This window comes from Dipteris shenzhenensis, chromosome 14 (assembly GCF_047967505.1).
Source record: "Dipteris shenzhenensis isolate YYH24624 ecotype China chromosome 14, Dip_SZ_1.0, whole genome shotgun sequence".
NCBI lineage: Eukaryota > Viridiplantae > Streptophyta > Polypodiopsida > Gleicheniales > Dipteridaceae > Dipteris > Dipteris shenzhenensis.
In genome coordinates this window covers 24632634-24651141 of record NC_141609.1, presented here as the reverse complement: position 1 = coordinate 24651141, position 18508 = coordinate 24632634, and the positions used below count along the sequence as shown (strand labels likewise).

General features: G+C 45.2%; 1 protein-coding gene across 1 annotated transcript in view; it reads left to right on the top strand.

Moving 5' to 3' along the window:
• Positions 1–8790: 8790 nt before the first annotated feature.
• LOC147894371 (ARM repeat superfamily protein) overlaps positions 8791–18508 on the top strand; it is a 106681-nt gene continuing 96963 nt past the window's right edge. The window contains exons 1-2 of the mRNA XM_087384465.1: positions 8791–9683; positions 12169–12709. Coding sequence (XP_087240591.1) covers positions 9180–9683; positions 12169–12709 — 1045 coding nt within the window. The 5' untranslated portion in view covers positions 8791–9179. The remainder of the gene's footprint in view (positions 9684–12168; positions 12710–18508) is intronic.

The window sequence follows — 18508 nt, the reverse complement described above, 5'->3', positions numbered from 1 at the left end:
ATCAGTGTTGCTTTCCTTTTTCGAGTTTGGGAGCAAATCTCTGCAGGTAGCACAGCCGAAAAGTGCAAGAGTGCATTGTCTCAGATTGGGATGCCCTTCGCAATGTGGCGAGAGGGCAATATATGCTACGAGTAAGGGCAAAGCCCTTGGTGACATTATTTGTTTGATTCAAGGCCATTTCGGTGCTCGTTTTGGTGGCAGAAGTTTTTCGCATGCACTTAGAAAATTGCCCTGTTTTTGTTGTGCGACCGTTGTTCTGCAGGTCGATGAAAAGTTGTCGCAGAAATTGCATTGTATGCCTATGCACAGAGATATTGGCAGTGACAGAATCATTTTTATTGCCTGTTGATGCAAAATCGTCACTAGGAAGTGACAGTGTGGTCAAATACCACTTTCGTCAGTTTTGCAGATTTGCCCTTGTGGGACAGAAGTTGTGTTTTTTGCACTGACAGAATATTTTTACAGTGTTCTGTAATGGCGTCTGATGCTCTTTCACAAATAGTCACTGAAAAGCTTGACAAGAACAACTTCCCAGCATGGAAGTTTAGAATGACGCATGAGGTGACTCAGGGATTAGCTCCCTCGAAAGCTCAACCACCGCGTAGTATACTGGCAGCCTACATGGCTAGTGGCTCCTACAATAGACGAGGCCTTCACAATAGGGTCCTTCAACACCTTTGACGAGCCCGCCATAGATGTCCACAAGGCCGCCAACTCTACAGCGCCATCCCACACTAGCCAGTAGCCGACTCCTTACGTCAATCCCTCGACTTTAGTAAGGCAAACTTGGGCTGCTCCAATAGCACTACGAGTGCCACCTCCAAGGCCTCAAGCACAACGATGTACTCCCAAGACGATGGCACAAAGTATCACTCCAGCAATGTAGCCTCCACAGTAAGCCAACAACGTGCCCCACATGACTTCCATCAATCAGCATCGCCCCTCACCCTCGAGCTCTACGTCCAATGCTGTTGCAACTCCAGCCGATTCCTTAATTAAAGCTCTACAAAAGTGGGTTTTTTCGACAAGCCAAGGTGACATCTTCAATGGCTACAACGAGTAGATGGCTCCATCTCCCTTCCAATGACTACAACAAGCAGACAAAGCGCCACGAGCGACTTCCATGCACAACTTGACCTTCCACGAGCAGCACCGCACCCTGCAAGCTTCATCAACGAGACTGACCTCTAATGCTCTTTCAACAGAGACAGTTGATGATACACCAGTCGTGATTTCAGACGAGATCCGTGAGTAGAAAGAGAACCTTCTTTGACCATTTATTGCCATAGGATATGTACCGGCTTATGATGCAGACTCGAGCCTCATTGGCCTTAAGAGACCAGACACAAATGTTTCACATGCTAGCATGAATGAGTCTGTAGTCTTTGATCATGCACATTTGATGGGATAAGCCCTTAGTATGAGGCACATTTGACAGTAAGCCCTCAACATGAGGCAGTCCCATTGACATCAGCATAGACTAATTCGTATGATGCACAACCATCATCTTCATGCGTGGGTCTGAATCCATTTATTGTCACACTAGTTCACCAACGATCATGCAGTTATTCAGTAGGTAAGTCCTCGGTACAAGGCACTCACATCTCCAGTAGCATGCGGAGATACATGCCACAGTGCAGTCAGCTCTTCAAGTGATTCCATTCGAGCATCCATCACTGATGCTTTCACCTTTGACATGGAGCACATCATATCCTTGGATATAGTTTCCACAAGTAGTACAGATCAACAGATTAGTCTACACGACATTTCAACATCGGCTCAGCCATGCCACATTGCACCACTCTTTTTGATCAGCATATCATTCCTTAGCATGAGGATATTTATGCATCAGTGCAGTCCTAGCCTAATGTAGTGGACATCATCAAGTTCAGCCATAGTGCATTCTGGGAAGACTAAGAAAAATGCACTTACGGCTATCATATACAGTCCATACTTGATGCATATTAGTGGTTGGATCCAGGTTTTCAAATCGATCCCTACATCAGTATTCGGCACCTCATATGCTTCAGGGACATCTTATGCTTTCTCAGTTATATTTCAGGCTTCTAGGCCTTTATACTGTCAGCTCCTTCTTGATGAGCCTACAACAAATGCTACATCCCATGCCGATGGATGTTTAGCTATGCACTTATCAAATGATCTTCAGGTCATGACACTTGAGCATACAGGTTTGACGAGACACCACGCCTTGTTAGTTTTAGGAGCCTCTTCTTCAACAAAGTAGTGTATCATACATGCACCTTCAGCCCTAGCTTTTATGCAGCCCCTGATCACTCTATCCACATCGACTATGCGGTCTTCTTTGACCCCGCATCATTCAACGGAGATTATAGTTATACTGCAGCACATCTCACACATTTCTATCATTTCTTTTGGGTTGGTGACACTCTTGTATGTCACAACCTACCGGATCACATCTTCATGGCGGCTACATTGACTAGCTTCACATCTAGATGCCTCTTCTATAGAGCAGCTGCACAGTCCACGAGGACTTATGACATGTTCAACTTTGACATGTTTGGCATGCAACCATACACACAGATCTCCATGCAGTCATCTTTTGATTGACCAGTCTTTAATCCAGGTGGGCATCTTACTTTTTGGCTTTCCTTCCTCGTCCCTTCGGCCTATCTTTTAGGTTTTATTCCCAAAGGTGAAGGATGACCCACAACTTAAGAGGGGTAAATCCACGTTATGTACAGGATCGTAAGTTGTACTCATTATACATGCTTTTGCTATGTAGTCACTATGCTCACACATGCACATACTACTCCTTCCAGTTTTGGATGCTATCATATGCATGAAATGAAACACAAAAAGGTCTTGTACATGCATCCTCTACTCACCCAGTGCAATTTAAGAGGGGGTGTTAAGGATGGTGTAAATTGCACCATACCTATAGGGCATTAGGGGCAAATCGTAACCGTAACCCTAACCCTAAGAGGTTCACATGTATATATTCATGTTCATGTTCAATACAACTTAGTGTATAAGTAGCTATATTGTGTGCACTCCTCTCTCTCTCCCTCTCTCACTTCCGCTATCATTTCCAAAGGGCAAATGTGCCAAAAAATAGGATGAGTGCATTCAGTCTCTTACCAAAGAAGGTCTCCAAATGGACGTGCAAAAAATGCAATCACATCCCCCAAATGTAGTTGACCAATGCCAAAAAAAAGTCAACAAAATGACCACCAACTTCTGTATTCCATGAGCCAACCGGTGTATTTGACTATTTAGTCAACTCAATCAATCTATTCAGTCAGTTTACATGTCAAGACTCACTGTAGTGGTTTAGGGTAATTAAGTATGTAGGGATCATATAAGTCACCGCACTAGTTCTTGAACTAAGAAAAATGAAATGAGTAGCTTGTCGAGACATCCAAGACTCATCAAATGAGCTCAAGGTTAGTAGGATCAAGATCAAATATGAGTCTTCTATTAAGGAGAATTTGGGAGTGCTTTATAATAATTTGTTTGTGCAGTTGCTCTGAGGCATCTAGATGTGAGGCTAGTCGATGTAGCTGTGGATAACAAATCCGGTATCTACTCAACTACATCTTTCTTTTTATCATCAGAACCCGTGAGACTATTCCTTTTTCCGAGGAGAGATCATGCAAAGTAGACTTGAGAGGAGCTTTGGGAAGATCAAAATTAAGCTTATCTCAGTGTCCTTCACCATAGTATCTTGTTCCATGTAGCCAGGACCAGCAGGAGGGGAGTTCTTGTAGAGGGTCTTCTTGGAGAAGAGGCTCTGAAAAAAGGCTCAATAGAGGGGGGCTCCCTTTAGCCTGAGTCGAGGAATCTAGGGCAACAGCACCATTCAAAGGAATCTCTTTGGTTGAGACGTGATGGTCAGCTTGGACAAGCACCTTTACAACAATAGTGTGTGAGCCTTCAATACAGCTAAGGGCATGCAATTCAATCTCCATGTTCAGTTGAGCGTGTGTCTCGTTGTATAGTTTGATTGCCTTATGGAGGCACTTTTGTTCCTTTCCCACCAATCAGCAAAGAGTATGTCAGCAAACAAAATAGTTGTTAAATTGAAAATTGTTTCGAGAAATCTAGATAAACCAGACAACATGTGCTCTTGTTGGGTGCCACAAATCATTTTTTACCTTGGGTGGTTGACTCCCCTAGAAGGATAGCCTTCCAGTTTAGGGGTTCCCGAGTAACCAAGTGAACCAGTTTCCAAACTTTCCGTGCGTGAGGACAAGCCACAAAGAGATGGAAGATATCTTCTCTCACTCCTAGGCATCTTTTGCAAAGTCCTGTCCCCCTTCCCAATCCTTAGGCTCCTAACATTTGTCCACACAGCCATATGAAGAATCATCCATAAGAGAGTAGAGACTTTTTCTAGTATGTTTTTGGCCCAAATGTTCTCAAATCTACTCTTCCAAAGTGACCGCACTATCACCAAGCTTCCATCTTCTGTTTAGTTCCTTGTACACCTCATCAATGGTGGAAGTTGGCGTAGGGATGGGGAAAAAAAGAGAGTTGCCCACCCAGCTAGATTCTTTCATGTAGACCAACTGAGACCCACCCTTCCATTGCATTTCCCCTTGCCAGAGGGTGAGTTTGTTCATAACTAGACCCTGCTAGTTGTTAGCAAGCAAGAATTCCCTCCGGATTTCTCGCCAGCTCTCCTCTATCCCAAAGCTAACCCCCAACATTGTAAGCATTTTTTGAAGAGGAGGCTGGCTCAAATGAAGTCTTCATCATCATTGAAAACCACCGAGACCGAAATGGAATCAAGAGCCATAAAAGAACCTTTACCTAAGAAAACAATAAAGATCTTGATCTGGCTCAAAGGCAGACCAAAGAGACCTCCATAACAAGCTTCCTTTTTTGGTACAGAGTTTTGGACTGCACAGAGCAAAAAGAAGAGGATATTTTTTTCGCTTCGGCGCTCTGAGAGGACATATATAGACTGTGTTTTAAGTAAGAGATGGGCCCAATCTTCAACGGGATTAAGAATAGCGTTAACAATCCATGAGGCCATGAGCTTATGAGCAACTTGTTCAATATCCACTATCCCTGGACCTCCCTCACCTTTGGGCTTAGTGCAAAAAGACCACCTCACTTTTGACAATCTAAAAGGACCTCCCCACAGAAAGGCTCTACATAGCTTGATAAAGCTTTCAAGCCCAGCTGTTGAGGGCACCTAGCAGGATAAGTAAAAGATGGCCATCGGGTAGAGGCAATGATTAAGAACTAATCTCCTCCCAGCTAGGTTGGCTTGGTATCCTCTCCATCTATCAAGCTTTCTTGAATTTGCAGAGAAACCAATCCCATCTTTACTTCATTGAAATTTGAAACCCCATTGGAATCCCTAGCAGGAAAAAGACTAAGCCATGGAGTATCCTCAAAACACCCAAGGTCCCTCAAGTCATCGTGTTCCTTTCCACTTAAAGTCTAGTTTTTGAAAATGATTGATGGGGGATCCTGAGGCTTCACAGAAGACATCAAGACATTTCAACACTTTTTGAATATCATGTCTTGTTCTTTTCGGTGTGAAGTTAGTGTCATTTGTAAATTGCTGATAGATGAGTTGTTTCCCTGAAGGGAGCTCAATACCTTTGAGGGTACCACCTTTAGTTTCATTTTGAATAAGCCATCCCAGAGAATCTGCAGCAATTGCAAAAAGGAGGGGAGCAATAGGGCAGCCCTGTCTGATGGATCTTTTGAGGGGGAAGGACACTAATCATCTCCACATTGACATAAACTTTGGCTGAAGCAGTAGTAAGAAGTAGCCTTATAAATGACATAAAAGTTAGGGGAATGCCCGTGTTCTGGAGGGCCTAAATAAGGAAGTCCAATCCAAACGGTCATATGTCTTGTCAAAGTCAACTTTAAGAAAGCAAATGTCCTGTTTTTAGCCCTTTGCATACTCACACTCTTCCCAAATATTAATCATTGCTTCAAGAAGGTGCCTTCATTTAATAAACCCTTTCTATTCTTTAAGAATCCAAGAGTCCATTCTATCTAGAATTTTGAGGGAGAGGCGTCCAATCCTTAAGTTCATCCCTGGGTCCATCCTTAGGGATAAGCTTAATAACTCCCCCATTTATGTGGGCTGGTAGGAAGGAGGAGGCAAGACTTTCATTCCAGACCTACAAAAGACAAGGCCCTACAGTTTTCCATAAAGACTTGTAAAACTCTGTAGATAGACCATCTTCCCCGGGTGTTTTTCCCTCTGCCATTACGTCCATTGCCTACTTGAGCTCTTTAAAAGTGAGGGGGTTTTCAAGGTATATACTCTCAAAGTTTTTGACCGTCTTCCTCCTAGCCTCTTTGCACAACTGTCTTGCTTGAATGATCAACTCATTAGAACACTATTTTTAAGAGAATTTTGGAATCTCCTGAGTCCCACTTTCAAATAACAAATAAGATTTGACCATGTGGCTAGATCTTTACCCCTTAGTTGAAAGTGGGACTTGAGAGGATTTCCTAATATAGTGTTTAGGGAAGATTCCACTTGCAAGTAAGAGATGGAGATTTGACCATGTGGCCAAATCTTAACCATATTGGGAATTCCAAAACTATTTGAATACTCCAAATTCCCTAATATAGTGTTTTAGGAGGTATAGCATTTGATAGCAGTTTCTGAAAGTGTTGATGGATCAGCTGAATGTTCTCTGCTGTATCATAGCTACTAGAGAGTTATCACCTTTTGCCAAAGGAATTTCTTCCTAAGCTCGCTTTCTTCTGATTAGCTTGAAGGTTTCCTTGGTTGGTTGATTGATTCGACCTGCCCACCATTCCCTCATATAAGTTTTTGACTCATTGAGCTTTAGTTGCTCTTGTAGTCTTAAGTCTCATCTAGCTAGTAGCATTTACTCTTGAGCTCTAGAGTCCCCTGCCCTAGCTACCCTCTCCAGTGCATTGATGATCTCCCTGATTTTGTGCATTCAATGTGTTCTGATCTTGGCCTTGTCCCTTCTCACCTACATTAGAACTATTTGGATCTTCTTCACTGCCTCTAGCCAGGAAACCTCAGGGGGTCTTTGTTCTATGAAGCAATCCTCCTAGATATGACAAATCTTTTCCTGAACACTCCTAAGACCAAAGAGTTTGCGGTCAGCCTTAAACCATGAAATGGATGGACTCCCCATTCCAAAGTCACATTGGAGAGTGACAGGCTTATGGTAAGAGAGAGAGACGGCAGAGTGAATGTGGTCAGTTAGAGAAGAGACCTCACTCAACAAATCTTGAGAAATATAAATTCTATCTAGCCTGGCCTCTCTTCTATTAGGGCTTGTTTGGCTGTTGCACCAAGTGAAAGTGCCCACTTTGCCCGTGCCTACCAACTGAAGGTGCTCCTTGGCATTTTCCTAGGCATTTCTTTCTAAATCTTCGAGAACCGAGCCTTTTTCCAACCATCTGTCCTTGTTGGATTCAACCATCTTAAAGTCACGTAGGAGAAATCCTCTTTCACCAATTACATCTAGTGAATTCTAGGTGCTCTTTCTGTCTCTATAACGGTTGGGGGCATAGATAGAAGTGATAGTGAAGCATTGCCCTTTCACAAGACAAGTTAATGAGACCCATCTATCCTATGTGTCAACCTGGTCATGAAGAATACAACCTCCGAATTTCTCAATTTCCACCCTAGGCGGCTTAGGAGTGGGAGGGACCCGAGGGTTGCCCCTATTCTTCTTCTGAAGGCAATTCTTCATTGAATGTCTTGCAAGTCTGCATAGGAAATAGGAATTATGAAGATTTTTATATAGCAGTTGCTGTTCTTTAAATACACTCCCATTCCTATTGAGAATCACCAAAGAGCTAGGCAATTCGTCAGCTATGTCCATCTAGCTGCAAATCTGAGGATTTCCCCTTGGGTTTATGAAGTTTTCAGCTTCTACACCTAGTATCTTACCCAATCCCCTACAGAGGGAGGGGAGTTGGTTATAGAGGGACAAAGGTAAGTCAGGAAGTTCAACCCAAATGGGGATTTTAGTGGACCTTGTGTTGTCTGGTGAGAAGTCATGAGACCACAATAAGAGATCGAGGGGTTGGTTTTGAATGGTCCATAACCCATGTTGCAAAGCTCTTGCCACCATGTGCACAAGAAAATAGTGGGCGGCATATGGAGGGTGCCCAACCCATGTCCAAGTGCTTAAAAAAGACCATGATACGATATGAGTGAAAATGTATCTTCTGCTAGATTTCACTCCACCACCACCTAGCCAATTGCTTTTCCTTGACACATAAATGCAGCCCGACAATAAAGTAGATAACTGGCCACTCATAAGAAAACCTTTCATACTCATGGGCATCGGGTTGGGTGAACGGGGCCTATTAAGTGGGTTCAGACTCGATGTTGAGTAGTTGATTTCATGGGAGGAGGTTGACATGGACGTAGGGCGAATGCTCTTGCTCATTGAGTGCAGGGAACTTCAAGATGAAAGAGACCCGCGCCATGTCACTACACGCTCCTGTCAAGGCCATGGGTTGGTGGAGATGCTATTGGATCAAGCCCTCTTAAAAGGGTGGAATGCGCCTCCCAAAAAACGGCAGTTGTACTTGCCACATGGCGACCACCTGCCCCCTACCCACTACCCTTGATGGTCGAGAAAGGCGATGTGTCAGCCTTCCCGATTGAAATCCGATTGCATTTGGCTCCTGATTGACCGGCCGGTCGCTAGAATCCCGCCGGGAAAGGCCTCCCCATGGCCTTTCCCTACTGCATGGGTGTGGTGGCATGCCACGTAGACGGCTGGCAGGCCAAAAAGGCTAGGGTTTAGCAACTGGTCTGTGGAGCAAGCACACTAATCACCTTGAGAAGACAGAGATTTTTGTCGCGTGCAGCAGCTCCAGAAACGATCTAAGAACCGCAAGAATCCATCACACGATCCTGTAACCGCAACAACGACAGTTTTTGCGAATTCGAGACGAACACGGCTTCATAAATCCGCTCAACGACTCTCAAATCGCTGAGAATCGACAGAGCCGGAAAAAGTTTAGCTTGAAGATCAAAGATTGAACGTAAAATTTTGATTTTTGCGTGAGCAGGTCCGAAAGACGTCAAAGAACCTTAGAACACAAATGAGAATTGCTGCTTCTCGATCCAAGCGGCGACACTAACAGGCTTGCATCGCTGAAAATCTTTGCCACCAGTCAGGATTTCGCATCTCCAGCGTTTGTGACGTCGAGCTCTCATGGCGGACGATGATGCAATGGACACAGGAGTTGCGGTCGCAGAGTCGGAAGATTTGAAGGACTCCGTCATGTCCCGATTTCAGAACTCGGCTGCCCCCGAACATCGCCACCTCTGTGCTGTCGTTGGAGCCATGGCTCAGGTCCTTACCGAACAGGGCCTGCCTCCTTCTCCCACTGCTTACTTTGCCGCTACCATGTCTGCCTTGGAACGTCAGTGCAATGGCAACACGCTTGTCGATGATGATCCTATCATCACTGCTCTTTGCACTTTCCTTGCCATGGTCTTACCTAAGACTTCTCAAGCCGTGCTTAAGACTAAGGGTCGTGCCGGTCTCTCATTGCTCGTGGCCGTCACAGGTGAAAATAAGGTTGCTGCTGGTGCTCTGAAACCGGCGTTCACGTGCATTGCCTTGCTTTTGCGTGCGGCTGACAAGTCCGATTGGCCAGCCCTGGCGCCTTCTTTCAGCGTTCTTGTCAAGTATTGCCTTGACCAGCGGCCTAAGGTACAGTGCCGAATGCAGCTGTAATTTTGCGAACGAGCTAATGGGTCTCCGTAAATCACGTGATGTTGCTATTTAAACCTGTATTGTTACGGATTGGTTGCTTGAAAAGGAGAAAGAAAGACTGATTCTTGAATGCCATCGTCGCTTTGATTCAACTCAGGTCAATGATAGAAAAACCAGTTTTTCTTCCGTATAAGCTGATTGTCCCGTGAATCCATTCGCTTCAATTATAACCGGTAAAAATAAATAGAAACTTTATCAAGCACTGGGGTGGATGGTAAGTGATGAAATTTAAGCTTGACTTTAAGCCATCCTGTACAACCGCCGGTGGATTGCCTGTCATAAAGGCACCACATTGTCATACTTCCTATCAAATGAAGCACTCTTGATCGCTGCATTCCGCCACACGCTAGTTTCTTACAATCTCATAATGGGGACCTTGATGGAGGGATTTTGATTGTGAAAAACTGGTAGTACTAGGCTGCCCTGGTTCTTGGGATGAATTATTAGCGTTTGTTTGAAGCGGTATATAACCTTTTCTGCAGAAGTAAGCCACATTTCAAGTCCCGTTTATAAGCTTTACAAACATACACAGTGTAAATTAATAGCCATTGTTTTTGTTGTCCTTGGCCACCCCGTTGTGGCTTCGTGTTCTCCCTTCAAAATTAAGAATGAAGAGAGGGAATGCTTGACTTTTGCCTTAGTACGATGACTTTACAGCTCTGTTGCTCAGATTGGGAATTTATTAAATGACATTGTTTTTTTATAGCCCCGGTTTCCTAAGCTGACTTAGTTCTGAACGGCTTAGCTGCTTGTGCTTCACCGAAAGTGCGTGTCTGATGTGGGATTTTGATGTGTTGTTAAGGAGTCAAACATCTAAAGGGCATATTTGGGAGACCCTGAGCATTTTAGCTTGATTGCATTGTGTTGTGGAAGGAGCATGCCTTCTTGTATAATGAACGTTTGCCTATTTCATTTCATACTTTAGCCGATGCGAGGATAAGAGTATGATTGTGCACAGGAGGCAAACCGTTAGTTAACCTGACATTGCACCATTAGCATTGATAAGCGTAGTCAGGCAAAGGTGTGATGATCGGGATTGAGAGTTCAGCCTTTGTGAATGCAGCTTCCTCAAATAAGCCTCCTTGTATAAATGGCTGGCTAGTGTTGCTCTGTGATGAAGCTTAAGCACTATCTCTTCATCTCCCCTTCCTTATTATTAGGGAGTCCCCCTTTCTTTCCCATTCATTTCAGATGTGCTTTAGAGAGCCTAGAAAGTTATCTTAAACAAATGAATATGGAATGTTTTTCAGGGTTGCAGAGCAGCTCTGCCTTCTAGCCTATTCGTTCTAAAGTAAGTTATGCAGAGTACCATGGCTTTAGTTGGCTTCAACTCATAGACCAGTCCTGTGCGTCCATTTCTATCGACTTGCAAGTGTTCACTGTTTTTCTTCCAAAAGCATGGTAACCAAACAGATTTGACTGGAAGTCTTGTAGCATGCTGTTTTATCAAACAACTTTTGTGAGACTCTTGTTTGCAGCCTTGTTCAAGCTACCTCGCAGAAGGTACTTCAGCACTATTTTGTGGAAAATGTTATTCATCTAAGTACTATATTTAGAACGGTTTTAAAAACTTTGGAAAATGGTGGTTATTCATCTCCCCTTCCTTATTATTAGGGAGTCCCCCCTTTCTTTCCCATTCATTTCAGATGTGCTTTAGAGAGCCTAGAAAGTTATCTTAAACAAATGAATATGGAATGTTTTTCAGGGTTGCAGAGAAGCTCTGCCTTCTAAACTATTCGTTCTAAAGTAAGTTATGCAGAGTACCATGGCTTTAGTTGGCTTCAACTCATAGACCAGTCCTGTGCGTCCATTTCTATCGACTTGCAAGTGTTCACTGTTTTTCTTCCAAAAGCATGGTAACCAAACAGATTTGACTGGAAGTCTTGTAGCATGCTGTTTTATCAAACAACTTTTGTGAGACTCTTGTTTGCATCCTTGTTCAAGCTACCTCGCAAAAGGTACTTCAGCACTATTTTGTGGAAAATGTTATTCATCTAAGTACTATATTTAGAACGGTTTTAAAAACTTTGGAAAATGGTGGTTATCTGAATCTCATGCGCACTCGTTTTCTCCATCTCTCTCTATCCACCTTTCTCTCCTCTCCCTTTCTCTTTATATACTTGCTCTGACGTCACCCCTGTGCCTTACATTATTCCCTTTAAGTGCTCAAGAGCATTCATGCTCCCTTGTTGTATGCTTTGGTAGCATTCTTACATACGTAGTAATGGCTTTAATCTCAGTAATTTTCAGTGTGCACAGCTGTATGCTTCAGTGTGCTTCCAGCAGAAGCCTTGAAAGATGATCAGGCCTGTTTTTATGTTTTCTATTGTTCGGTTGAGCATTATGGGCATGGCTGGATGAAAGTTTTCAATACTTTGACTTTGCTTTCATATGCATCTTGAAATTTATCCCATTGTTGCAGGTACGGAAGCGGGCTCATGAATGCACAGCAGAGGTTCTTCGTGGGTTTCAAGGTTCATCTTCACTTGGGATTGCAAGTGAAGTAATTGTGACCTTATTTGAGAAGTCTTTTTTGGCAGTAAGTGGCAAAAAGGGAGCCGGTTCTCGTGACAAAGATTCAGGGAAAGTGGGAAACGCAGAAGCACTTAAGATTTTACATTTGCTGAACGCTTTAAAGCTATTACTGCCTTTGATGTCAGGAAAGTCAGTGGGCAAAGTATTAATCTATTTTAGTAAGCTCCTTGAGCTATATCAGCCTTTTTTATCAAGGCAAATTCTGAACACAATGCAGCTGCTCTGTATGGATTCCAGTGGGGAGGTTCCTGCAGGAGCGCTCTCAGACCTACTGGAGAAGCTTGCTGGAAGCCTTTCTGCAGAAAAGAAGGCTGGTGATGAGAGCATGGTTGCAGCTCGTGTACTCACAAGGGGGATGGAAAGACTTTATGTTATTGATCCACAGTTGTGTGCTCTGAAACTTCCATTGGCATTCAACTCCCTCGCAGGTATGTACTACATCAGACAATTGTGATAATCTTTTAGTTTCAAAATAGATGAATGTAATTTTGCATCTTTGTAGAAAGCGGTACATAAGTGTAAGTGTTCCTTTAGTTTATATGTTTTAAATATTTCATTCTTTCTGTAAATTCTTTATTTCATTCTTACATGTGTGTGTGTGTGTGTGTGTGTGAGAGAGAGAGAGAGAGAGAGAGAGAGATTTTATTCCTGTTTTTTTGTCGATTTTCTTTCTTGATTTGTTTGTTTATTTTGTTTAGTCACCTTCTTCCTTTCTTCTTTATTTCTTGTTTCTTTCTCTTTTGTTTATGTGATGTGTTTTAGTAAGCACTGGGTTTTCCCAAGAGACTCCGCGGGTCTTTAGAAACCTAGTATTGCTGCTTATGCTTGGGCACTGATGACTACAGAAGTGTTGGCTTTCTAAGTATGTCTTCCATTTGTTTTTCAAAATTTTTTTTGTTTACCTCATTTTTTCTCTCTTTTGTTTTCTCTTTGATTTTCTTTTTAGAAATTGGTCTTTAGATCTATAAAATCTGAATTTGTACGATTGCATATATTCTAGTCTTTCATATGTATAATCTTTTTGAATGGCCGTCAGCTAGCATTCAACTTGATTGATGATTTCCAATAGTGTGGCATAGATACTCTCAAGAGACGGTTATGTTTGGCAGATTGGTTTGGATGCCATCCTGGCTTGCTAGTCAGATCAAACATCTAGTGCATCTTTAAGTTAATAATTTAAATTAAAAAAAATTGGGCAGGCAGGCTCATGGGCACCTAATGGGTCCTTGATGGGGCACATCAGGTCCAAAAATGGGGGCTGGGGCCAGGAAGAAGGAAAGTTTATTAAAAGTTCTCGAAAGATTGAACTGTCTATGAGACTGAAAGAACTTGATACAATGGGCTGAAGGGTCTAGCCTCTAAGTAGGCATCAAGACCTATGACGAATACAAAAAAGAGACATGCCCCATAATGATAGTGATACATGAAGAGAAATCCCTCGACTCATGGAGAAGATGGGGGCTGGCGACGTTGTGATGGTCGTCTAGAAACTGGTGGAGATGTTGTGCCTAGGGGGGGGTCGGTGATGCTTGAGGCTGCGATGGCATGAAGCTTGTGATGGAGCACTGACGGTTGTCGGTATGTGTAGTTTGTTGAGGTCTCGTAGCTATGGCCCTGGTGAACAAGTGCCACTGTTACTCCTGTATGCACTTGATCTGGTAAGCATGGAGGGAAGGTCCCCTAGCTTGAGGTGTTCCTCAATTCATTGGTGAGTTTGCGGTGTTTGTCACTCTGGTCCTCAGTTGCCGTCTCCTTGGCCCCTGCTTCTCAATGCTGTCTGGCTGGAAGAACCTAGTGATCATTTTTTAAGTGAAGTTTGGCTGTACGTCCTAATCTTTGTGTGTCCTAAGCGAATGCTCACTTTGTCGGACAGCCTCATGGATGAAAATGGCCAGATATCTCTGATCTGGGTAGGACAAGAAACTGGATAGGGGTTTGAAACCGCCCATAAAGAGACAGCGATATCAACCTTTGATCTCACAGTAAATGCTCCTTTGACTTGATGGTCACATAAAGTGCAGATGCGACCCTCTCTGGGTATGCCCTTTGCCCGCCCACTCTCAATGCAGAGTCAGTGTGATGAAACGTTGAAGGAGTGGGGGGGATGGATCTATGTGTATCTAGGTGGATCAATGAGGCCCTCTACTGAGATTTGCAAGCAATGGTCTCTGTAAAAGCTGAGCTCTAGAGCTCTAGAGAGAGAGAGAGAAAGAAAGAAAGAAATTTTATTAGAGTCTTCGGAAGACCGATGGGTCTATGAGACTGAAAGAAAACCTGATACAAATCACAGTAAGGGTGGAGCTACTGAAACGAGCATCATCACCCGTGCTGAATCCTAAGTTTGATCATACATAATCAAATACATCTGGATGTAACAATGAAAAGAAAAGGACTGGAGCGGAGTGGAATCCTCCGTATGTCATGTCGCCTTGGCTGGTGCATAGCCGGTGATGGGACGCTGGTGCCCGTCAAGGGGTGCCGTGCATCTCGGTCTCCTGGACGAGGCTGGACGCAAGACCAGAGCCACCGTGACTCCCGTGGGACGTATCTCGGGTCTAAACAATGACGGGAGGTCCCCCAGAGTGATTTGTGTGTCTTCTCGATGTCTCGTGTGTCGTGCTGCGATCGTCGGGTTGGGGTCTCTGTCACGTCTGCGGCTAGAGATTGGACGATCAATGTCACTCGATGGGAAGAACTCTGTGATCCTGCTCTGAGAGGTGTTTGATGATGTGGCCAAGCCCCGTCGCCTGAGTAAGTACTCTCTATGTTGGACTCCCTCGTGAATGAAGGTCGCGAGGCTTCTTTGATCTGGGTAGGCGATGAATCTGGAAAGGAGCCCGGAGCCGTCTCTTAAGAGGCAGTGGTAGCGACCTCGGATCTCGTAGTACACTGGGCACCTGAAAATAAAATGCTCCTCTGACTCAACCTCCTGACAATACAATTGCACAATATGCATAAGCGATGCTCCCTAGGAATCCCCTCTGCTCTGTCGCTCTCTATGCGGAGGCGGTGTGATGATACCCAAAACTGTTCGATGGAGATCCGTAGTGAGTGAGGCATATGAAGCTCAGTGTACCCCGGTGGTGTGATGAATTCCTCCTCCGAAATGCAAAGACCGTAATCTCTGTAGAAAGTCAGCTTCACTGGAAGCTCCCTTGGCTCCAACCAGGTCCTAAAGGTGTGAAGCTGTAGGAGATCCTCTCGAATGACCTGGTTGGTATGTGGCCCAATCGAGATGGTGGGTGGGAGTACCGGAGGGGCATCTAAACTGTACTGAAAAGGAGGTATCCTATCGATGTGAAACCCTAGTCTCACAAACCATCTGTGAGTCTGTGCATACCAGCATCGCTCGTCTCCCTCTGTTGCCAACCTCATGGAGGAATCGAGAGCTAACCATGGCAACCTCTGTCTCCCTGATGTGCAGGTCCCATATGAGCTAACTCGGTGTAGATATGTGATGGTCTGAAAGGCTGCATCTAGCTGGAGTGGAGAAGCACCAAGCTCGGCTTGAATGATGTGATGTGGTACAGGCGGTTTTCCCCCGATCTCATCCGTGAGCATGAGGATCTGCAAGCGCTCCACCCGTGTCCACTCTATCTCTGACATGTTAGGCCCCCAACAAGGGCTGCCATACATACCGGTTGGTCGGACCAAGGAGTCGAAGAGAAGAGCCTTGCTCCGAGGGTCTTGGAAGTGGGAGTGAAAGCACTGTCTCTCTAGCCGAGCCAGTGAGGCGTATCCCCTGCTCAGTCTGGCCTGCATCGTTGGTCTCATCGTGAAGATCGGACCGAAGAAGATGACCCCCAAGTAAGTGTATGAGGATACGATCTCAACTGGTGACCCACCCAAAGTAAAAGTAAAATGCTTCTGTTGCATGTTTCCTCGAGAGGTGTTAAAGATCATGACCTTGGTCTTACCAAGGTTGACCTCCAAATCATGGGATAAACAAAAAGCCTGCAGCGCATCCAGGTGTCGCTGGAGCCTCTCGGGTGTGGACGACAAGAGTGCCACGTCATCTGCATAAAGAAGAATCCTGATGATGATCCCGGCAAGTGAGCAACCGGTCCCTCCGAATGTCCCCATGAAAGTCTCAAGCTCATCGATGTAGAGGCGAAACAGGGTGGGTGATAAGGGACAATCCTGTTTGACCCCTATGGTACTCAGGATCTCATCTGTCCAACCTGCACCTGTACGAACTCGGCCTGATACTTTCTCATACAGTGCCATGACTGCCCAGATGATCTCCTAATCAAATCCCAGTGTCTATAGGCATGTGATAAGACAAGCTCGAGGTACTGTGTCAAAGGCTTTGCGGAAATCCACAAAGCAACAATACACCCTCTCCTTCCGTGATCTGGCCTCCTCAATGACACTAGTGTGAGTATGTGATCCATAGTCCCATGGTCTCGCTTGAAGCCGGCTTGACCCTCTGCTCTGAGCCCTCTCATCTCTGTGAACAGGCTGACCGATGCATCCAATACAGCTGCATAGATCTTGGACATCACATGTCCAATCATGATAGTCCTATAGTTACTTGGGTCCATGGGATCCCCTACCTTGTGGATGGGGGTGATGGTGTTGAGTATCCAAGTGCGGGGGAAGCCAAGGCAAACAGCGTCATTGAATAGCTTTGCTAGGATTGGGGCTAACGTGTCGATCCCATATGCGATAAACTAGCTCAGCCATTGTGCAGTTTCAATGTTGCGTCCTTGACTCCCCCTCTGGTGAACAACGTGCAAGTGGTGGGACGAGGTGTGTGTATGAGGTCTGGAGTGGGCTGGTGTGGGACATCAGATAGATGGTGTGCATACGTGTGTTAGACTCTCGTGTCGGTGAGGGGTGATGGGGACCTATGCTCAAGGAATCTCCGCCAAAAATCCTTAGAGTTGTTGCTCTACAAGATGTGCAGCAGCTCCTCCTCATTTTGACGAAGAAATGCCTGCTTCTTTCGACGTATGAGACGTCGGTACTTGCGTACCGTATCTGGTGTGTTCGGGAGGTGACATCTGGTTTCAAGTCGGAGTTGTCGGCGATAAGCCTTGCACTCCGCATGGTACCAATTGTTGTAGGGTACAGAACCAAGAGGTGGTGGTCTAGTGGACCGTGTGGTGTGGGGAAAGATTTGGAGGGCAGCCTCGTGGAGTGTGCGACTAATCAGGGCAGCACGGTCCTCTATGAGTGGTATGTGATCAATGTAGGTTAGGAGTCTATTTAGGCGTCCAGAGTAGGCCGATGAGAGGCTGTGATCAAAGTGTATGTCGTGGTAGGTGTCGTGCTTCCTATGTGGTGTGTGTGGTGTGGCTAAGCGTGGGGTGGCGATAGTGAAGAATAGGTATGTGTGATTAGCTCCTGGAGGGAGTGGTGCTACGGTGAAGTCGGTGATACATGAAGTGAAGGTAGGGGATCCCATGATGTAATCTACTACACTAGTGGCCCCCCCTGTGTGGGAAGCAAGTAAAACCACTTGAGGAGGGCCATAGGTCGAGCCCGTTGTAGATGATGGGATCATGCATCCTACCCAAATCAAGGAGCGCGTGCCCATATGTGTCGGTCCGATGAGGTGCTGGTCATACCTGCTCCGTCTAGGTCCATGTCTGGTAGCATGATAGAGTTGTCTCGGAAGTCCCGGAGTGGTGCCAGTCGCGTACTCGTCCTAGCGTTGAAGTCCTTAACAAGGAGAACTTCCCCGTGGGCTGAAAGGTCTGGGATATCTTGATGTAAGGGTGCATATGGCAATGTCTCACCCTCTTCTCGTGCCACTATGGCAAAGTGGGATGTGTCTGGCGGGAAGTAGCATATTGCTATGAAAAGGTCATGGGTGTCTATGTGTCAGATCCGGATCCACATGAATCGGGAAGGCTTGCTCCAAATCATCCCGGATCCCATAGTCTCACCTCTCGAAGTGTCGCCACTCAGTCGTCGGTAGGTCAGTCGTCTTGAAAATGTGCCTAAAAGCCGCTCCAGCCGAGCTAGAGCTCACTGACCTCGTGTAAGACATGCCTGGCTGCATAGGTCATCGTGAAGACTGGCCATGCTGCCTCCTGCAAAGATTGCCTTTAAGTAGGTGTAGGACTGTATCATCTCCACTTGCTCTCCCCGATAGGTGAAGCTATGCCGATGAAGTGCTGGCTGAGGTGTTAAAAATCATAACCTTGGTCTTGCCAAGGTTAACCGTCAAATCTCTCTCTCTCTCTCTCTCTCTCTCTGTGCAAAACACCTTTGTAATC